At 48.5% G+C, this 21,767-nt stretch overlaps 1 protein-coding gene across 1 annotated transcript in view; it reads left to right on the top strand.

Annotated features, from left to right (window-relative positions):
* LOC144145595 (uncharacterized) overlaps positions 1–21,767 on the top strand; it is a 75,217-nt gene that overhangs the window by 37,111 nt on the left and 16,339 nt on the right. The window contains exons 2-5 of the mRNA XM_077677249.1: positions 14,754–14,816; positions 16,437–16,575; positions 18,635–18,725; positions 19,861–19,930. Coding sequence (XP_077533375.1) covers positions 14,754–14,816; positions 16,437–16,575; positions 18,635–18,725; positions 19,861–19,930 — 363 coding nt within the window. The remainder of the gene's footprint in view (positions 1–14,753; positions 14,817–16,436; positions 16,576–18,634; positions 18,726–19,860; positions 19,931–21,767) is intronic.

Genomic DNA, 21,767 nt, shown 5'->3' with positions numbered 1-21,767 from the left:
CGACTGTGTGAAAGTTTGGTGAATTCGTCGTACAGTCGAACACGTTTTACCAAATCGCGAAATTAAATGTTCGTCACGTACTTGCTATCCCTAAGGGCATGTGCTTTTTTCTATAACCATCTGAATCGCGCTATAGCTGCAAATGTTGTTATTAAGTCGCAAAACGTTCGCTTTTATCGCGCGCATACCGACTCGCGGATTATTTGTCTCGTGTTGGTCTTTTTCACAGTCCAGTCTTCGCGGATTTAGCTGCCGGGATATATACAGGGCAAATGAAGCGTTAAATAGATCAAGGAAATAGATAAGCAATGACCAACTTATGAGCTCTCGTTGACTGGGTGGGGCTTCGCCTGTAATTTTCTGGTCGGCGTAAGCTTGGCGAAGGCGCGGGCTGTAGTTTATCCCATTGTGTCTTGGCGACTCGACCGAGGCTTTGTATTCGCGTCAGAAAGCAGAGGCGGCGCTTGAGGCGGCTTCCGGGAGAAATAACAAATTTGCTCTGGAACAATGGCCGCGACAAAAAGACGTTTATGTAAATCCGCGCACGATTATTTCGTCTCGCGCGTGACTTGAAGAAAAAACTTCGCTTCAAGCTTCATAAAGTACTACCGTGCTCCACAAAGGGGCGCGGGCGGGGGGGTGTATTGCTGTTGTTGAACACGTTTATTTCACATTTTTATGCCAATCTATTAGGCTGCTGTGAGTGCGAGGTTGAGTGCACGATAGGGATTTCTTGGGCCCATCCACCGAGAATAGTTCTAGAATGTAGACCGACCCACTATTTTCTATTGAAAAAATCCCGGGCCATCTCCACTAACGTGAAACCCGGGGAGGGAGGGGCGAAGCGTTTTTGCCTTGGCGTTTTTGCCGACGGAGATGAAACCGTTGGGGAGTAGAGGTATACAGCTTTGCTGTAGAAGTCTCGTGTCTGAAGCACGAAGCGTTCTAGCGCGAGGCGTTGGAAAAAGAGCGTCCAGGTGTGTGTGTGTGTGTGTTTTTTTTTGTAATTCGAACGTTTGCCCGGTGGCATAATAGATAGATGCATTTACAGAAACACAAAGAAGTTAGTTTCGCGTAGTACGCGTTTTTGCCCACGGCGATGAAATGCTCTAGCGCCAGGCGTTGGAAAACGAGTGTCCCGGTGTTTTAGTGCCGTGACCACGTGATGCTAGGACGACATGAGACGCCGGCAGCCCGAGCTCCTAAGGGGCTTCGCCCCTAAAAGCGAAGCAACTGCGTGGAGCTTTAGTAAGAGGCCATGAAGACAAAATACAAGTTTGGTTCATTTAAATGACTACTTTGTCCCGATAACAATGATGCCAATTTTATCGCAAGCTTCAAAGCAGTCAGTATGGAGATAGGAAACATAGGAGGCAGTGGCGACTGCCCAGCCGCTTTCCGGCTATTTCTCCATGACGTCACATGATCTTGTTTGTGCGATTGGCGGCCGCCGACCACGTGCACCGCCGAGAAACACGACTGGGCGATTGTAGTGGGGCCTCTAGTTCCGTTTGATTCTTCCATTATAATGCTAACGTGCGGTTAACACGCTGATAACTTTGTTTTACTACTTGCCCGTATTACGTCACCGTAGTGCGAAGGTTTAAAGTTTCCCATCATTTCTTGCACTTTATTAGTCAAGAAAAGTCTTTTGTGGCTGGAATCGAGTTAAGTGCGTTACGAGAAGCTAGTTCTTTCAAATCAAACAAGGTTGTATTTTGTCTTCATAGTCCCTTTAAAGAGTTTCGATCATGACATATCTCGCACGCTCCGAAAACTTGTACGTAATCGCGATACATGGTCGCTGTGCCATCAGCGATAACGTGGTGTATAGACACGCGCTCTGGCGAACATGCACATGCGGCGGACCTTGGTGGCGCAGCGGTCAGTCAGTGGCCATTCGCGTCACATTTGCAACGCGCGTAGCCTCGCGATGTGAATATGTCGTAAATGCAAGCAATTTTTTTGTTTTTGGTTTCTGTGAAGCCGGTGAAAGCAACATTGAAAGGAGGTGCATAACGCCCGCAGTATGGTAACTTGCGTTACACACTAACCCGGTGCGCATGGTACACCAGCGTGTTCCGCCTCATCATAAACTTAACCGAAGTTTAAAATGAAGCATTGAGGGGTTTAACGCGCGCCGACGCAACGCAGGCGATGAGGCGCACCGTAGTGGAGGGCTCCGGATTAATTTCGACCACCTGGGGATCTTTAACGTGCGCCGAAATCTCGTACACACGGGCGTTTTTGCTTTTCTCCTCCATCAGAAAAGCGGCCGCCGCGGCCGGGAATCGAACCCGCGACCTCGTGCTCAGCAGCGCAACGCACTGAGCCACCGCGGCGGGTTTAAAATGAAGCAGGGAATGTTGGTCGTAGCGGGGCTGTAGCGCTTTGAGCGACCAGCGAGGTCATTAGAATTGCAGAAAGGGATGTTCCTTTAAATTCGCGACCATTGTTGAGTGGTGCCAAATATTACTTCAGGCAGCGCACACAGAAGAAAAAGACACGGTTGGCCGGAGCGGCTCGGAGAGGTGCTTTTTGTACGTATCAGTGCTCAGGGGGGAAGTTTGGTTGGCGCGGAAACCTGAGCGGCATGAAGTGCGCCCTGCGGGCTGTTATGCATACGCAGGGACGCGTGAGCGGCAGTAAACTGCCCGTGCAGAAATGCTTCCGCGAGCGAGATGACGGAGGACGTGCCTCGCAAACTACGCGTGACCCTGCAGAAGAGGCCGACTGGCCATCATGCGTGGACCGCGCACGAGTAGTGTATTATAGCGTGAGCGTTCGTCATTACGCTCCGTGCATACTGGGCAACGACGGGGTGAAGCAGATTGGAAGAGCAGATGCTGTCTGTTTTATTTTGGGACGAGAGGGAGAGATCGGCATCCCCTCTTTGGGGGAATATACCTGCCCGGAGGCCAATTTCGTCATCCTATTACGTATGCGCTGGCGGTTTCATCTTGATGAAGGTGGATGGAGCGCGCGAGGCTTGGGGTTTGAATAGTCTTTCTACCTATCTCCTTTTTGTGCATGTGAAACGGGTTTTGTTTTTGCTTTGAACATTTTTCCTTCTGCTTTAATGCAAAACATTCAACGCTGACGTCTCCTGCAGTTGAGGGCATTCGCGAAATACGCCATTCGCCTTGCTTTCGTTTCATGGCGTTGAGCTTTCGTAGTTTCATTTGTAGTTTCAAAACCGCACACAACTTGAATTTAAAAGGTAGCAGCCCTTGGCTGATAGATGTCGCCTGGCTGCAAAATTCCATTTCCTGGACGATACAGAAACAGAATGAACCTATCGCCGTCTACTGGTTCGCTTTCAGGACTGGCGACATTCTTTTGACCATCCGCCAAAGGGGAGCCGCCGTTCGAACTTAGTGGCTTTGGGGTAGAGTCTGGCTTCTATCGTTTTTGCTGCGAGCCCCCGCAATCCTACATGTTGTATATATTTTCTAAGGTCGAGTTATTTTTGTGTAAGATGTTCTAAACCAATGTTCTACCCATTTTATCGTTAATAACAGTGGTTCAGTATGTCTTAGGCGCAGTATGCAGCCTACTTGGTACTTTGCACCTTGCAGGAAGGGCTGCTTCTGTACTGTTGATGAAATCGAAAGTCGCCGTTGAGGTAGTTCATTGTAACCGGGTGGCGTTGTTCTCAAACGTGAAATCGAGAAGGACTTGGCGTCATTTATGTAGCAAAATAGCGCTGTTCGCCATCACCCCCCATTTTAAGTTGGCCGTGTGCTCTGTCAAAACCGAAAAAAAAAGGTTGGGAACTCGTGGGGTAGGGGGGGGGTTGAAATTGGTGGGCTCAATTTGCTCTATTCTAGTCAGATGTAAACTGGAACTTGAAATAAATGTTTAAAGAACGCGCGGAACCCATGGCCACGCTTTTACACACTTGGAACCGTCTAATACCCTCCGCCTCCATTCAATGAATGGAATTACAAAAGCTCAACGCCATGAAACGAAAGCAAGGTGAATGGCGTATTTCGTGAATGCCCTCAATTACGTGAGACGTCAGAGTTGAATGTTTTGCATTCAAAGAGAAGAAAAAAATGTTACAAACAAAACCAGTTTCACACACAAAAAAAGACAGAAACACTATTCAAACACAACTATCCTCGCATAAACTAAATCGGTTTTCTTTTTTCCTTTTTAACATGAGAGTGTTTTATTCCCGGATACGCAAAGATTTCGCTGACGTCATATCCGTTACGGAAGTGACGCCAATACAACGAAGCAAGCGGCCTGTAAAGGGTGCACCCCTGCACTCAGCGTCGTCTTGCGTGGAAGCAACCTTTAGTACTAAAGAGTACGTTGTACCAGAATCTTAGGGTTCTTCGTTTTCGGGTTTTGTATTTTAACCTTTTCAGTCACGAATTACTGTATTCACTGCATAAAAATTCCATACTTGGCGGTTTAGCAGGGTCAAGCGTCTGGAGGTAAGAAAAAAAGGTTCAGTCTCTCTAGAATACTTATTACGCAAATGGCGTCGTGTCCTCATAGGAGACACCATTACTCCACGTTGCTTTTCCCTATAAAAATAATAAATATCCTGAGGCAGTTTACAAACAAGGAGGTGAAATAATAATTTCTGCACATGAAAGAGGTGTTTCTAGCCTTTATAAATGATTTACGCAGCAGTAAAAGAGAACTCAGGACGGCAACACAGCGGAGCTCCCACAAAACTTGGTGGCATCCATTTTGAAACGATGTTTATGAGTGCGGTTCCGCCATTCCACATCACATGGTGCTACCTTTCACTTCCGTAGGTTTCGAACATCAGCCGCACCGTTCTGCAGCATGAACTCTTTTCGTTTTCACGAGGAAAACGACAAACAAAGTCGCGTCTCCATATGGAGACACGGTGACTGAAAGGGCTAATACGAAAGTGTTTTATGCCCGGGATACACCAAGATTTCGCTCACGTCATGTCCGTCACGGAAATGACGCCAGTACAGCTTTGCCGAAGCGACCCGCCAGCAGGACGTCGCTCTCCAAGCACACCCACAATGCAGCCGCCCACCCGCAAATCATGCTCAGCTGCAGAGTTTGCTGCGCATTTCACTGTCGTGTTTCACCGATTCCTATGACAGAGGAATCAGCCACAGTTTTCTCCAAAATCCCAGGGGATCCCGTACTAAGGATCCCCTCCACCGGGCGGGTGCCCTAAAAGCAGCACCTGTTGAATAAAGATTTTTCATTTATTCAATTTATTCGAAGTCTCCATGGTTCCCACTGCAGTGTGCGGAGGGCCAATCGTCCTCGCCTTTAACGACGTTTCGCGTATAACGAAGCAAGTTTACGGAGGGTTTACGGTACTCTGCAGTTGTTGCGCCCGGGTTCCCGAGCTGTGCCTCTTAAAATAGCGTCTTCACTTTTTTGGCATTGGGTTGGGAATGCGCGAAGACGAAGGGGAGGGGGGGCGGGGGGGTCGTGGATGGCGGTGAGGTTTTTATGTGGACGTTCTTTACGAGCAAGCACCGGCGCTCGTACGATGATTGCGGCTTCTCATGTGCCCGGCTGCAGTTAACGCTTTGAACGTACTTTCGGCGATAGCAAAGTGGCCGTTTCCTCTAATTCGGCAACTAAAGGAAAGTGCGAACTTAGAGCCTCGAAATAAACGTGTCAGGGTCAGCGCGCTCCTCCTGGAGCTTGCTTATAAACACAGTATCGTTTCGGCGGGGGTGGCACTGCGGTGCCGGGGCGTGTGTTTGTATACGCGTATAATATTTATAAACTGGCGACGGAGACTCGCGAGGAGAGTGACACACGCCTGCAGCTGCCGCCACAGTGGACCGACCGGTCGAAGGCTACGCGTGAGCGAACCCGAATGGAATGCCGCCGCGGCAGCCACGCTTTTCCGGGCCGTCCGGAGACGACGACGCTGCTGCTGCCGGTCTGTAGGCCAGCGCGCCTGACCGCGGATGCGTGCGCACCTGTGTGCTGCTGCTGCGGCCGGTGGTGTGTGGGCGCCCTGCTGTGCGCTGCAGCGAGGGACAACGGAGTGCGCGCTTCGAAATGAATGCCCGCAGTTGCATCAACAAAGTGCGAAGGTCTCAGTGTGTCGGCGGGGGGCGCTGCCATGGGGTCAGGGCAAAAAAGGCTGTCGAGCTCCGAAATGAGACGCGAGCTGTGGAGGGACCTCGTATAGATATACCGCGTATGTCATAAGGCTTGCATCCTCCCAAAGACCACCGTTTCTATGCTGCTGATTATCGATTTGGTGAAACCAGCGTGCGCTTATCACCTTTATTAGGGAAAACCTTATAACGGAGGCCGCGCACTACTTTGCGTCCCCGTCAAACTATCGAGCGTAGTTCAGATTCAGATTTCAGATTATGAGGGTGGGCTGAGACGCACCGTAGTGGAGGGCTCCGAATTTCGACCGCCTGCGGACTTCTAACGTGCGCCCAAATGTCGACACACGGGCGTTCTCGCTTTTCGCCTCCATCTGAAAAGAAGCCACCGCGGCTGAGAATCGAACCCGCGTCCCTGGGATCAGCAGCGTGACGCCTGAGCCACTGAGCCACCTTGGCGGATATCGGGCGTATTTGATCATTGGCGTGTGACTGGATGACGAGGCCCAGTTCAGGCGCTGACCTGGCGCGTCTTGGGTCCGCGGTCGGCCTCCTCCCTAACCTATTTCATTTTCTTTCCATCATCAGCAGTAGCAGCAGCCTGTTTGTATTTACTGCTGGACGAAGGAAACAGTCCTCTCCCCGAATACTTGAGCCCTCGCGATGCTGCAGTCTGTAAAACTGGTGGCCTCCTCGATAAACTGGCGAGTTGACCACTGGAACGGATTTCTGCGTCGTCCGCGCTGCCAGTAGTGCAGCAATGAGGCGGACAGGCAGCTTCATAGCTTTCCGAATTTCTCCATACGTATGTAGAAGGGAAATGCATAAGTTGTGGGGGGGAATATAAAGCCCCGGGTAGATTAGTAGTCGCTGCTGTATCCTTGATGCACGGCTGCTCGATGGAAGATACGTTATCTTCCTTCAGACGGCCATGCCCAAGGAAAAGGGGGTGCGGAAAACTTGCGTGAGCTAGTCGGTGCATCTCTCCACGCATGACGAGAAGCTTAGTTTGTTTTGTGGGCGACCTTGGACTTCTCGTGCTAACATCCCCCTGTATGTGCACTCCGTGATTCACGACCTAGCGCACTTGTTCTTGTTTGCCGTATACACGAGTTAGCCGTTCTGGCCGAACTTGCTGCTTACCTATAGTTCGCCTTGCTTTTTTCTTTAATTGCAGCGAATGTTATCTTCCTTTGGTTGTTTGCGCCGTTATAAGTTTTCTTTCAGGATAAGTGTATGCACTTGTGTGTATATTTTCCTTTTGCGGATAACCTGGCAATCTGTTTTTCACTCGTGAGTTTGTTCCGAAATTTAGTTCGTTCTACCCACGTTCACTTCCCGTCAAGATAAAAGTCGTTGTCCATGGTTCTGTCCTTATAGTTATTTTTCGGGATAGTCGATGTTCTTGAGCTTCTCCCAGTATTTTGTTATCTTTAATGAATCTTTCAGTGCTTGACTGAAGTCGCTCCGATGATTATCTTCGTGTTTATCTCCAAACCTGTGCATACCTTCCTCTCCCATCGCAGGTTTTCCGCCATTTTCTTAGTAGGCTTCTCCACAATCGCATTAAAAACAATATCGGCCATTCTTACAAGTGGTCTCCGTGTACTCGTTTTCCCTCTCGTTCTGACTGTGGTACCCGTGCGTTTATTGCATATATGCATGCATCACACTCGCAACGTCTTTCTGCTCTTCAACCACTTCGCGCATAGCTATCGTGACTTCTGCGTTGCTTGTCGGCTGCGCCGAATGCGTTTGAGTGCAGAGCACTTTAGGGGCTCGCCTTTTCGTCGTAGCTCGTTCCTTCCCAGCGGCTGTCGTCACGGCGTAACTCAGCGGCTTCGAAAGTCAAGCGGTTTATATAGTCATAAGCGTTCGAAACTCGTGAACCGCTGGCGTTCGTCATACATCTCCCCGTTGTTTAGCGCAAAGAAAGCTGCAGGAACATTTCAGGCAAAATTTACGTATTTAACCGGCGGCGCCCGCGTTCATTTTGTTAGAAACGCTCGTTGGGAAAAAAGTGGCAGTGCAACCCCGGCAAGTGCGGGAGGAAAAGCGAGTACAAAGAGAACAGAACTCCCGTTGGCGCAGTTTCAGGCACGGGGCTCGCGAGCGCTGCGAAGGCGGGAAATTTGAATTGTATTGGGTGGTAGCAGCGAGCGGATAACGGCGCTACAGCCATTATGGCGAATCACTGCTCTGCACTTCCGACAGCTTTCACATTGAGTGGAACGGCTTTAATTTTTTCTCCCTAGGGGTATTTGCCGCGTTCTTCAGACTTCTCCGACATGATAGTGTAACGTGCCCTCCCAAGATTAACCTGTTCTCCTGATGAGAGGAACTCGACATCTTGAACTGCTTCATTTGCGGTTTTAATATATTGCATGTGCAGTTGTCTCTGCTTTGGTGCTCCTGTAATTATTCGTTGCGCGCACCGGTGGCGATTTCACGGATGAGGGACTCCGCCTTACCAAATATCAACGTATCCCGCACTTTCTCTCTGGCAGCGCTCATTCCCCTTGTTACCATAGCAACGGCGCTACGTCCGCTGTAGAACCGCGACAGTCGTGATCAACCGTGCGCTGTAAGAGTTGGCAGACGATTCGTCACGCGATTGTTCAGCGTTAGTTTACCTTACAGCATATGCCTCCTGCGGCATTCCTCGCTGCTGACTCCGTTTAGACGCCTTCACCGCAGCATTTTACTTGCTGTGGAGCACGCTTTTAAGGCAACCCTCGATCACGATGATATTTGCAACTGGAGGCACGCAACAGGCGTCATCTTCTTTCTAACAGCTGCGTCAACTTTGCAAAGCTTCCTCCGAGTGCAATCTACGTTCCGTAAACTCTGTTATAAACAAATGACGCGAGACTTCCTCCTCCGCGAATCGTTGTGCTCCGCCAAGCGCAGTTTGGCGCACTACAGTCGCAAGCGTGTGCCGTAAGGAGCAGTGACGCCAATTAAACGAGGCACCGCCTTGTCGCTCGATTTAGAAGAGGCGACTCGCCGTCCGAAAGCGCCCGCACAGTTCGCGCTACTCGGAGCGAAAGCAGGCTTTATGTTTCGCTACATTTGTATGTTCCCTGAGACGCGCCGCGCGCTCTGCGGCGTATACGGGTGGCGGTTGTCGGCGGGCGTCTATAATGCGAAGCGGTTGCACTCGTCCGGGGCGCCCTGGATGCCAAGCGGACCGCCGCGCTCTTTTGTGCGCGGTCCGAAGCGGGAGGCCGTATCTCTGCTGTGTGGCGCGACCCGGCACGCCCTGATTGGCCACCGACAAATGGCGGGCCGTAAAAGCGCGCGCAGCAGCGTAAGCTTGCACTGTCGGCGTAGTTTCGTTATAGGATATGAAAGCGCTGACTGTGTTATGTGTGATGCGTGTCGTGTGGGCGCTTGCGGAATACTGTAGCGTACCAGACCTGAAGTGGGTTTCTGCAGACAGCGTATTTGTGCACAAACACAACGTAGGGTGAGACAAAAGTGGTGTGTCTACTGAGGTGTACTTCTTCGGGTGTACGTTAGCGTTCTTATCATAGCCGCTAGATTGTCGGTGAACTGTGAATATCGTGGTATATATAGTAGTACAATGCTTTTCATATCTCAGAGCTTCCAATAGCCGCCACAGTCCGCCCAGATGCTCGTGTCGGCTAAATTCTGAGTAAGTGGTACCCGCTTTTACCGAGTCGTCGGGGAATGCCAAAAACCTCGTAGTGCCAAGAATATTGTAAAACTCGAGAAATGCGAGTTTCACCTGAAGTAAACGACAATTCCCTTCCTTGCGAAAGAGTCTTTTTTTTTTTTTTTTTTTTTGCACGGCGCTTTTATTTAATGGTAAGGTTTAACGGGTGCCTGCGTATAAGGTTTTTTTTTTTTTTTTCAGGTTAAAATAAGCCGCAGTCTTGGCAAACCAGCGCTCCCCGGCCGGTTTTCTTCTGCATTCGCCGATTCGCTGTTGCTTCTTTTTGGTCGAAGAGCGAATGAACAGCCTTTGCGCGTCGTCCCTGGAAGTTCAACTGGTGTAGGGAGTGGTGAATTTTTCTCGTCTCGATCGAGAGCGCCCGCGATGCCACGCGACATGCCATTTTGATCTTCTTTACCCGGGTTCGTTACCCTAATGGCCGTGTCCTCCGATCTTTCCCGGTGCTCGTTCCGGCAAAAGAAACTGATCCCAAGTCTAGAATATCGGAGACGGGCTTGACATCGCCCGAGGCGGAGGAAGCACGTCCTTTATTCTTGCTGCCGCCACAGTCGGACTTTGAGGATGGCTCATCTCGGCCAGTCCTCGCTTTGGGGGATCATTTCTAAAGGAACGAGTCGTGCATCATTAGCGCTCGATGTGGGCAGGTAGTCGGTCACTTCGCTGGCGTAACAAAGTATAAGAGGCGCTTTGTTACCGAAGCTAAAGTTCAGCGGGAAAGTATAGGTGGAGTTGACGGCGTAACTTATTACGGCGCGCTTGGACGAAACGGAGAAAGGGTGACCTCGTCCAGCTGTACCTTCTACGCAGTGTGCCTTTGGCGAACTAGTTGAGTACGGCCGCCTTTACGTTTCTGCGGCTCTCCTTTGGAACAAGAGAGAAAAACTGCTTCGTATGGCTGTTTTCGGAGGACTGCTGGTCGTCGAACTCGACCGCGCGTGTGTATTCGTGTCGTTTACAACGTGTGCGCTCACGTTTATGGCGAAGTTCTGCAGGCTGGCGCCCCCGTCGCACCAGCGAGTATATTTGCAAGCCGACTTGTCCCGTTCCTAATCCTGTTACCTTGGCCAGGTTAGGCAATCCAAAGAATCTAGCCTTGGCAAATGCGTTTGCGACCGGGTTTGGCTTTTGCCCAATACAGTTACCTTACTCTTTTTTTTTTCCGCTTCCCTCGAGGACGCAGAGGTGTGCGGTGTCATGGCATCGGTTTCCAGTCTGCGCGTGCTGTTTCTGATGCTGCGTGACCTTTATTCTTTTAGTGTGTAGCCTTCTTTGGACTTACAATTCCGGGTTCAAAGGGCTGGCTTTGCGGCTTCCTATTACAGGCGGGTTTGTATGCGTCGTAACAGCTACTGTTGGCTTAAAGGGACCCTGCAACACTTTCGATGAGCACTTTCACTTTCACTCTTTCCTTCGCGTCTGGAACCACTGCGAAAGCTATAGTTATCGCCACCACGGAGCGGCACTGCGTGATTTGCTCATCGCATCAGACACGGCTTCCATTTCTGCGTTGTTCTTGTGGCTTTTTTTTTTTAATTGCTATCGAAAACCGTTCATTGCATGCTACTGAAGGAAAACCGGCCAACAGCCGCTACATGGCCTTATTGACGTAATTCGAGCCGTCGAATAACGTCAAGACCGGGAAAGAGAGAAAAATCTTTTGAGCGAGTTTACAAGTTATCTGATGGGCATAGAGCAGTAATTTTTGGCTGAGGTACGTTGGAAAAAAAAAAGTTAAAAAAAGTGTTGCAGGGTCCCTTTAAATACGCATGCCATCAGTCACACTGCAGGAAGGTCTCGAGCAGTGAATGCAACAGGGCGTCGAAAGACAGGGGCGGTTGAAGGAACAAGGGGTAGTCCTTCCTCCTGCTGTCACAAATGGGAAGAAGAAAAAGAAGAAGATCTGATACCCTTTCTTTTTTCTGTAAATGTCTGCGAGGTAGTAGCGACTGCTAGCGAGTAACTTTCCCTAGCCGAAGAATCTTCGGACAAGAATTCTTTAGTCTATCTTCTTTTCACCGGTGCATTGCGCTGCTTACACGGCTAACTTCCATGCGAACAAAAATGAAGTTGGACCCACAGCGGCGGCGCCGAAAGGGGTTCGGCCATTATATTCTGGGCAGGAGGAAAGTCGTGGCACGACGTTTCCGTCGCCGCACGTGTGGTCCTGGGAGCTGCTTTCGTCGGCGATTGTTGTCAGGGTGCGCTACTGCTCTCGGAGCACTATCGCGGGGGTTTATCGGGATAATTCGCTGCACTCGCGACGGGCCCGTAACTTGTGCACCACCGCGTCCCGAGCGTGCGCGCTGAGTCGCCTGAAATATCCCGTGTGTGCACGCCCAGGGCAAGATCATAGCCGAGATGTGTGGCTGCAAGGCGGGGAAGGCATTGCTCATCTAATGGCCGAGCGGCCGCTGGAGGGGGCGAACTTGACGTGACCCCGCGGGGCTTCAGGCATCGCCAGGAGGCGATGTTCAAGGTCACGGCCATTAATGGCCCATTTTTCCGCTCTCCTTCGCCTGCCCTGTGCGATTCCGGTGCGCGCTTGTTGCGTCGCTGTGAGAGCCGTCATTAATCACTGTCTGCACCTTCAGAAGCTCGTTCGCTCGCTGCGTGTTGACGCGCGTTTTGTATTTTGCCGCGTCGCCTGGTGGTACTGATGTACCGTGCGTGGCCGTGCATGCGCGAAGGGAGATCGTAATTGTTTCGCGGGGTGCATCGGGGAAGCCCGAGAGCATCCAGGGGTCTGAAAAAATACACCGGAAAAACTATGCCATGCCTCCCCAGGAAAATGAATGCACAATGTTTTTTGTTTGTTTAAAATTCCTCCTTTTTCGGCACGCACTGAACGAATTATGAGCCGTTGACCTTTTATTATTTTTGGTAGTTTCATGTCCTTGTAACACATTCTTTAACAGGGAAGCTGCTTAGAAAATCGTTATTTTTCCTACCCACTGTTAAAAATACCAAGAAAATGCCGAGCGCTCGTGAGTGCGTGCCTAGCGGCGACTGCCCAGCGTCCCGGGCGCGCATGATTGTCAAGCCAAGCATACCCACTTACGGAGATTGGCCAAGATTGCCCCCCCCCCAAATCGTGGCGAGATTTGCTTGGAACGAGAAAGACACGTCATATAGCGCACCCACTCTCCGCGGATGATGCCTAATGAGTATCACTTCCAAAGATATTAAGGAAGCTCACACTTACAGCCAGGTCGTTGCAGCAGTGCAAAAGAAGCACATCGGCTGCAATCGTGGACTTAAACCGTCGTGAGGGTCGTGAAGGTTGCGTACAGCTTTGCTACCTTCAAGTTTTACATGTTAGTGTGAGCTTCTGTCATTTCTTTCCCTGTCCCTCAATTTCGTATTTCAGTACAAAAGACCAGGTTAAAAAGAACAATTTTTAAAAGTGCAACATCTTCTCGTGTTGAAAAATTCGCGTCTGGGTGTGCTTATACTGTGTCCAAACAATGCGAGGGTGAATTGAAAACAATGTCGCCTGACAAACCTTGCCTGCTGTCTCGAGAACATAGCTACATATGCAGCCACTTTCATGCCGCCCTTCCCTACTCTCCCGAAAGTGATGGGCGGCCACACGAGGCGTCCCTACTGCTCCCATTGTGAAGTATTCAACCTGGCTTACACTCGAGAGTTTTGGCATAGTGGCTAGCGTACGCTACGTAAAAGTCGGTGGGAACCGGGACCCGACTGCGCATGCGCACGCAGGCACGGCGGGGAGGGCCACCCTACACCGGAACGATTGCATGGGCTCAGCGAGGGGGCCGCTCGTCCCCGTTGAACCTGCCGAGTCGTGTAGCGATACCCACCGACCGTAGTGTAGCGTACGCTAGCTGCTGGGATAAAACTAGAGTTTTAGCATAGCGGTTAGCGTACGCTAATGCTATGGCGGTGGGTTACCAGTACCCGACTGCGCATGTGCGCGTGGGGAGGGTGAGGAGGTCGCCCCTCAGTGGAACGAATCTGCGGTCTCGACGAGGCATAAAGCATCACCGCACACTGAATGCACACCTACCCAGTAGGGTGCCAACACTTGCCGCCATAGCATTAGCGCACGCTAGCTGGCAGTCGCTTTTCTCATGGAGGCGCAAAGCGAAAATGCTTGTGTGTTCTATACTGTCCGGGTGGTCAAAATCAGTCCGGAGCCTTCCACTACAGCGCGCCTCATTGCCTGTGTAGCGTCGGCGCATTAAACCCCCACAATCAATAGTGCACACTGGCTAGTTGTTTAAACGCATACTCCCACTCATGTGCAGTGACGTATCATATGTGCTGACTCCCTTGCGCGCCCGGCTCAAGGGTACAGGGAGTCAGTCACGCTCAGTTTTGCATACACACTTGCCACTTTGGCTGGCCGGCCACACTGTGTTTGCTGCCGTTATTACGGTGCACTCGCCTAGCCGTGACAGGCTCTTAAAGACCGAAGAGGAATAGCGGGGTAACTGAACTATTTTTCTTCGTCTTTCGTACCTCCGTGCGAAAAATTGGGAAATTTTCAGGGAACTGACAAAACTGAATGAATTTGCGAACTGATAGACACGCCGAAAAAGGTTGGGAAGGTAATTACTTGCCTTTGTTTACTTTGGAGTCCGAATAACTATCGCTATGTGCTAAGCTGACGCTTGAGGATAGACGTGCAATGGGTCTTGGAGTTGGCTGAACTTGTGGAGGTACTGGTCTCACTTTTCTTGTGCAGCTCATGCAGTCCATACCTCGCCGTTCAATTTGTAGATTTTTTTTTTAAGTTTTGCAAGCTAGTGCTTTGCTTTAATTATAGACAAGCCTTGCTCTGGGACGTTGGAGATCATTTGTCATGGATTTTCTGTGATGTGGCGCCTGCTTTTTGTCAGCTTCTACAGCATTTATGTGCATTTAGTGGTGGTACTGACTTAGCTTTCTGTGCTGACGTCATAATATTTAATCTTTTTCTAACACAACTGTTTTTTGTTGCATTGCAGTGTGTAAAGAGTGGCTGGTGCGAGAGGATGGTGTCCTGGCCTACCGACTACAATCACAAGAAAGTAAGCCTCCAATATATATATATATATATCCATGTTATGTCTGCAGGTGCTCCCTGTTGGCACATAGCTGCATTGCAGCAGACTAACGTTGCAAAAGTTTTGGGGGATCACCACACTCAGTTTGCACCGTGATGCTGCCAGTGCACTTTGTCGCTCACAGACACAGAAGCTAGTGTGTCCATGGAAATGAAGGGAGTATGTTGAATAGTATACTTGCTGAATACCTCCTAGCAAAGCACTGCAGTGTTGCAGTGCTCCTCTGAGGTAAATTTTTTAGTGCAGAGAGGAATGCAAAATTGTATGATATACATTGAACAACCCAATTACCCGTAATCCTGCACTTCATCTAGCCTTGTGTTGTTTGTGTTTAGCCCCATTGCACTGAGCTGCCAAAACAAACCGAACTCCTGGCAGTTGCTAACAATGGAGTACCATTTTATTCTAGTTGCAATTGTTTGTGTAACTTCTTTTTTTCTTTAAGGTATGTACATTAAAGTGTGGGTTACAGCCATTACATGGGACCTTTAGCAGCCCCATAGAAGAGCATGAACCCTTAGCATTAGTATAACTCCACTGTTAGGTAGCTAATAATTAGAAATACTGTTGCGTGGTTTCGTTCTTGTATTTATAGCTGTCAATGGTTGTATAATCTGCTCCAAGGTATGCGCATTGGAAAGCGAGTTACAGCCATTTTCCAGGCTTGTCCCAATCCTGTAGAAGCCTATGTGCTTAATGATGCGGTGTGAAGGAGCATTCTTAGTCATTTTTGCGACTATGCTCTCAGTCAACCAACCATTGAAGGTCTCCTGCCACAGTTCCTTGAATTTTTTTTAACACCTGGAACACTTAAAATACGGTAAGTGCGTTCAGTCTTTAGGTTATGGGGTCACAAAATGCCCGAGGTAAATTATTGCTGTCCTGCGGATGCCAGGTAACTAACTGAGAAGCCCAGTCAGAAAATAATTCTCTCTTTCCCGCATTTTTCAAAGCCTGGGCATTCCTTGTGTACCTGTGCGGTGTCATAGAAGCAATATTGCTGCTATTGGCCGGTTTATGTTCAGTCGCAGAAAATTGCAGAAAAAGCAAAGCAGAGACTCAAAAAGTATCTGCTGCAGCAAGTGAATCATGGAGTGCTGTGCTGGCAATACTAAATACAGCTTTTACAGCGCTTCCATACATGAATGAAAGAGAGAAAGCATGCACAGTCTTCCTAGCACAGAAAGCAAGGTATGATTTGTTACAAGGGGCATATATGAGGGTGTGAGTTGTGACAGAATCGAGGAGCGAATTTGCGGCACTTTTGTTTTTTTACGTGCAAAAATTTTATGTTTGCTAAGTAGTATAAAAATGTGCTAGGTGCCCCTTGCACACTTCCTTTGATACGGCATCATGAAAGGATTGGCTGATGATTTCTGGCTGGCACAGCCAGTTGCAGACAGTGTTGTTTCGATGCCGAAATGAATGCTATCGTACTAGTCTCTTGGTGTTTTGTTTCGCTTCATGCAAAGCAGCTTCCAGTGCCTCAATACGTCATTACGCACTGATTCTGGCAGGTGATGGATGTGTACTGCGACGAGGCTTACTGTGTGTTTATTCTTGTTGTTACGGTCGCTGTTCCAGTTAACCAGCGGTATAACCTGAACCGAACCAACAACCAGCTCATCCGGGCCGACCTGCCCGTGGCCAAGACCGTCCAGCGTAGCGAAGAAGAGGAGGCCGAGTTCATCCGACAGACCTACGAGGACATGATGCGGCAGCAGTGGGTCCTCCTTTTCTCTTTTTCTTCCTCCTCAGTTGTTGCTGCAAAAAATGAACATCGCTTTTCTCTAAAGTAGTAGTGTTGCTTGATGGTTGCATACAAATTCATCTAGTGTTCCCAACAGCGAAGTTGTTGTACAATGTATTGAGCCTGAAATGCATTGTTGGTGTCTTGAAAGCATTGTCGAAACATGATCAGCCACCTGCTTACTTTCTTACGAGCTTGGTTATTTCAAATGGCTTTGCTTAGTGCACTTTTTTTATGCACCCTATATGCTTTCTAAGCGAGATCGATTTTTTTGTGTGTGTGTGTGATTTTTTGTTGAGTAAATGTATTAAAATCTAGCCAAAAATAGAATGAGAGAAAATCTGACAGCTTCCAATGCTGACGTGTGTGAAGGCCACTTTGTCCTTACATATGGCCACGCACATCAAGATAGGGCCACGTTAAAGGGACTTTTGATGGCAACCAGCAGTTTGGTTTCAAATGAAAGCCTGACCTTGCCATAGCCATTTTAGCGTCGATTTGGTGCCGAAAGAAACCTTAATTGCTTAGAAATCACTAATTGAACGTTAATTAAACACGACAGCAGTTGCTGCTTGTGTCACGATAAACCAGAAGCAAGCGAGGCAGCGGTGATACAGTACAGAAGCAACCGAATACAATTATACCCCATTATGAGTGGTTTGGTGTTTTTCGGTCAAATCAGTCGTGCTTTCCGAAACTCCCACGTCATTTGCACTTCCAGACCACTAAGCAAGATGTTCCTTCATAGGACCCGGGATCAGTATTGATGCGTTGTTGAAGAAAAACATATTTTCCTGTTGAGGCCCCGCAAATGTCGGTGTTGAACCAACCACTTATGCGTAGCTCACACACTTCCGTGAAAAGCGGTACTGCTGCCCCAAGTATGGACGAGTAGCGTCATCCAGTTGCTGCCAGGAAACACGTTGCACACGCGAGACGACTTAAGCACTTCCAGTGCAAGTTGCGCAGTTTAGCCAGTAGTGGCAGCGCCTGTCTTCACGTTTTCGCTATTTTTTCCTTGTTTTAAAAAGAGCTATGCGTAAAAGTGGTATAGTCGTGTTATCAGTGAGCTAATCTATCAATTAGAGCGACTTGTATTTTGACTTCAGTGTCTTTAAGCATCAATTTATATCTGCATTCACTTAGTTATGCACAAAAAATTTGCACATTTTATTATTTTAATTGTTTTGGGGGCATATTTTGGTCCTTGCCTTGTCACTGATGAGCCGACCAATTGCTCATAAAAAAAAAAAAAGAAACGGCGACTTCCTTTTTCTGAGAGATGCACATTTAGTAAACTGAGACAACTGTTGTTGTGTATGTAATTTTGAATTTTAATATTTTCATTCAACTCAGCACTGAGAGTTGGAAAAATCAGTGTAGAAGCTGACGTCACAGTTAGAAGTTAATGCGCAAGTATAAAGCAGTGGCAGCCGGTGCTTTAAATTATAAAGCAGAAACGGGTGGAGGGCAAGAATAGAACTAAAAGTCCAGCTCTGGCACCCCTCATTTCAGAGCTGTTAACTTCTCTTCTTTCCCTGTTTAGCCACCAGTCTTTTCTTCCCCTCTTTGCCTGTTTAGCCACCAGGGGTGCAGAGACTGCAAAAAACCTCCAAAGTGGCAAATTGATCAGCAGTGTCCCTAGATTGCCTAACTTGGCCTCTAAAGATCTTTTTAAAATAGCTACAGCGCAAAAAGAAACAAGTACACAAGAAAAAAGATGGGATTAGCAGTGTCCCATTGTGTTCTTGTTTATTTCTGCGCTGTAGCTATTTTAAAATGAACTACCAGCTTGCCCAACAGTACAGCTGGTTAAGCTCTGAAGATCACACTGTCATGCAAGTGCTCTTATTCTACAGACACAAAGCTGACCAGCATTTGTGCACAGTAATTGAGCAGGAGAGTACAGAGGTTGGTCACACTTGGTTGGGCTAGTGGAATGCCCGCATTCTTCTCTCTTTTCTTTTCCCCCACTCGGTTCTTGTCGCTGTGTCTGCATCCCAACGTTCTGCTCCCTTTCTGCCCCCTCCAGGGAGGAGCACGATGCCAAGGTTGCGCTGGAGTTGCAGCAGCAGCTGCAAAGGGAAGCGGCCCTGCACTCGGCCACGCAGGAGGAAGACCAGGTGAGGCGGTCGTGTGGCGGTTCTGGCCAACTCTGCTGCACGCTGCACAAACCTTTTGCCACAGACGGGAAATGAGAAATACTATGCCTAAAGGGAGTTTCCCTTTTTTCCTTTCTTAAATATACAGCCTTGAGAGCACCATTGTGTGAAAAACCAGCACTGTCATTGCTGTGCGGTACAGAAAATAGTCGCCGCTGTAAAAAGTAAATAAAAAAAAAATCCCGGGCCATCTCCACTAATGTCAAACCTGAGGAGGAGCGAAGCGTGCGGTGTATAAGTGTGTTCTTGGCGCCTTGGCGTTTTTGCCCACGGAGGTGAAACTGTTGGGGGAGAGGTATACCACTTTGCTATAAAAGTCTTGTGTCTTTGAAGCACAGAGCATTCTAGTACGTGTTTTTTCCCACAAAGATGAAACATTCTAGTGTGAGGTGTTGGAAAACGAGTGTCCTAGTGTGTTCTTTTAGTGTGCGTTTTTCCCACAGAGATGAAGCGTTCTTGCGCGAGGCGCTGGGAAATGAGTGTCCCTGTGTCTTAGTACTGCGACTACGTGAAACGATGAAGACAAGAGATGCCAACAGCCCAAGCCCCTAAGGGGCTTCTCCCCTAAAATGCATTTAACCTCATACGGGAATCGAACCCGGGTCTCCAGGGTAGGAGCCAAGGGCATTACTGTTATGCTACCTCAGCATACTGCTGACGGCAGAACAAGAGCTAGCGCAGTGTGTGTTGCGCTAATACCACATCGCGTGACAGGGGTACGTGACGGCAGGCGAGTAAAGCTGTTGCACCCCAGCCAGGAAGAACACTGACTCCAGGGAAGCTGGGGTGGGATGTGTCGCCAGTCTGTTTGTTGAAGTAGTTCGTGCCGAAAGATGAAGAAATGAAGCAAATGATGCACACATGATGTAACTGTAAAAAAGTCTTTGATGAGTTTCACACCAGGGGAAGCCTTCAAAGCACGTAAGCCAAGGTAAATGGCCCGGAGAAATTTTTTTTTTAGAGGTGCATATTAGGGGTGCATATTAGGGGTGCATAATGGTCTATCTGCAACGTTTGAGGAGCCTGCATATAGCAAATTTTGAAACGTACTCTGCAGTGTTCTTTGTATGAATGCACCCATTTTGACTCTGTGCAGCGGGTCGCCCTCGAGCTGCAGAGGAGAGAGCTGCCCAAGAAGCTGGACAGGATAGAGCGGAGGCGCCGAGGTCAGTTCCACTTATCCCCCCCTTTGCACAGTTCTTGTTATGCACTGCTGCGCTGCCAGTGTCACTCAAAGCAAAGGGTGGGCTCTACGGAAGAACTGAATTTGGGTGCAGAGTAGGTTATTACTGCGGTTAGGCTAGTAGTTTAGCTTGTATTCGTAACCAGGAGGGCGGACTGGCTGTCGCCAGTTTTGAACGTGTGATTGTTTTCTTGCTCTTTTTTAAGATTTAAGATTTTTAAGATTTTGTTCACACCACTACCATGTTACGCATTCTGTTTTGCACAAAGGGTGCGCTGTCCAAGCACTTTTTCACATTGCGAGCAGTAGCTGGGTATGGTAAGTTCATGGCATTTAGATGACACACTTTGTTTGCAGTTTGTTTCTACTGCAGTGCACTTGTTTACCATATTTTCGTGCATATGACCTGCCCCTGCATATAATCTGCACCCACACTTTCAGCCCACCAGAAATTCTCTCGTATTGCCCGCACATTTGATGCAGGCAAGGCTGCACCAAAGCCACTGCTAAAGCAACACATCACATACTATGTAGACAGAAAAAGCATATATTTAGCAAGTAGAATACACTGAGTGCAAGGCGAAAGTCACAATTTATTAATAAAATTCAGTTGTTAGAGTACACTCGTACCTGTTTTTTCTTCCTTGTCCTTGCATGTTTTGCGCAAGTGCTGCCATGGAAGGCTTAGTCAGTGTTACTGCGCAGGAGCTTCACAGCACAATGCGCATTGCCGTGAAGCTGCACTAAAAGAAAAACCCCGCGTATTATCCGCATGCGTACTTTGCCACTGAAATTTTCATATTTTTGGTGCGGGTTATACGCGCGAAAATGCGGTACTTAAAATTTATTCCATGAGCTCCATGCAATGATCATTCTAAAGCATGCAGCACAGTATGAGTTTTAACCTTGAGCAATGTTTAATCTCGTATCCCTGCAGGCATTTTCTCTTTGAAGATGTTCTTGTGGGCATGTAAGTAAACGAGTATAAGACCTGTCACAGCTTGGTTTGGGCCTTACCGGGCTGTGACTTTCCATTTCGTCTATCGTACAGAAGCGACATTTCCTGCAAGGGGAAAAGCATCAGTTCAACACAGTGATAGGCTGTGCACTGCCGAATGCAATCTAAAAGACACCAGACACTGTCATTTGCCAGAAAAATAGGTACAAATATTGATGTAGAACATTCTTACGGGCAAATTTCTCGACCTGGAAAAAAAAAAGAAATAAGAAAACCATGCAGGATTGCAGGACTCCAACCCAGTCCAGTACAGTGGGAACCATAAAAGCCACAACAATCAAACGGTGGGCCTTCTTTAGCGGTTGGTCAAAAGTACGTTGTTGGTGTTGAAAGCGAACCAGTAGATGGCGCTAAGTGCTTTCTCGTCTATAAAGTATACGAAACGGAGTGATGCTACAGGGCTTGGGTGTGGCTGGGCCCTTCCAGCCAGGCCCTTGGTATGGTGGTTTAGAATGGTGAACAGAGTAAGCAGCTGCATTGTCATTGTGCAAATTCAGAAAAAAAGTGGAGACAGTTGTTTAGAATACCTTAATGAGATAACCAAAAGTCCAATGAAAGTGCATTTCATCAATGTACTGAGTGCTAGGACAATTGTACAATTCCTCGTAGCTTATTTGTCACATGCTGTATGAACTAATATCATGAAGGCGGAAATAGGGGACTAAAATATTACGCAAAAAAGGGGCGAGGGGAAGGGGCTGGCCCGAGTTCATGCAGTGCTCTAGTGACGTCACTAGTGACAGAGACGTCGCTATATTTAGTTATATGACATTCATATAGTGACTGAACATGTGACATTTCG

The sequence above is a fragment of the Haemaphysalis longicornis genome, unplaced genomic scaffold (assembly GCF_048455015.1).
Source record: "Haemaphysalis longicornis isolate Haplotype H1 unplaced genomic scaffold, Haemaphysalis longicornis Haplotype H1 scaffold_7, whole genome shotgun sequence".
NCBI classification, from domain to species: Eukaryota; Metazoa; Arthropoda; class Arachnida; order Ixodida; family Ixodidae; genus Haemaphysalis; species Haemaphysalis longicornis.
Note: the sequence above shows the minus strand (reverse complement) of the source record. Positions and strands in the feature narration are given on the sequence as shown.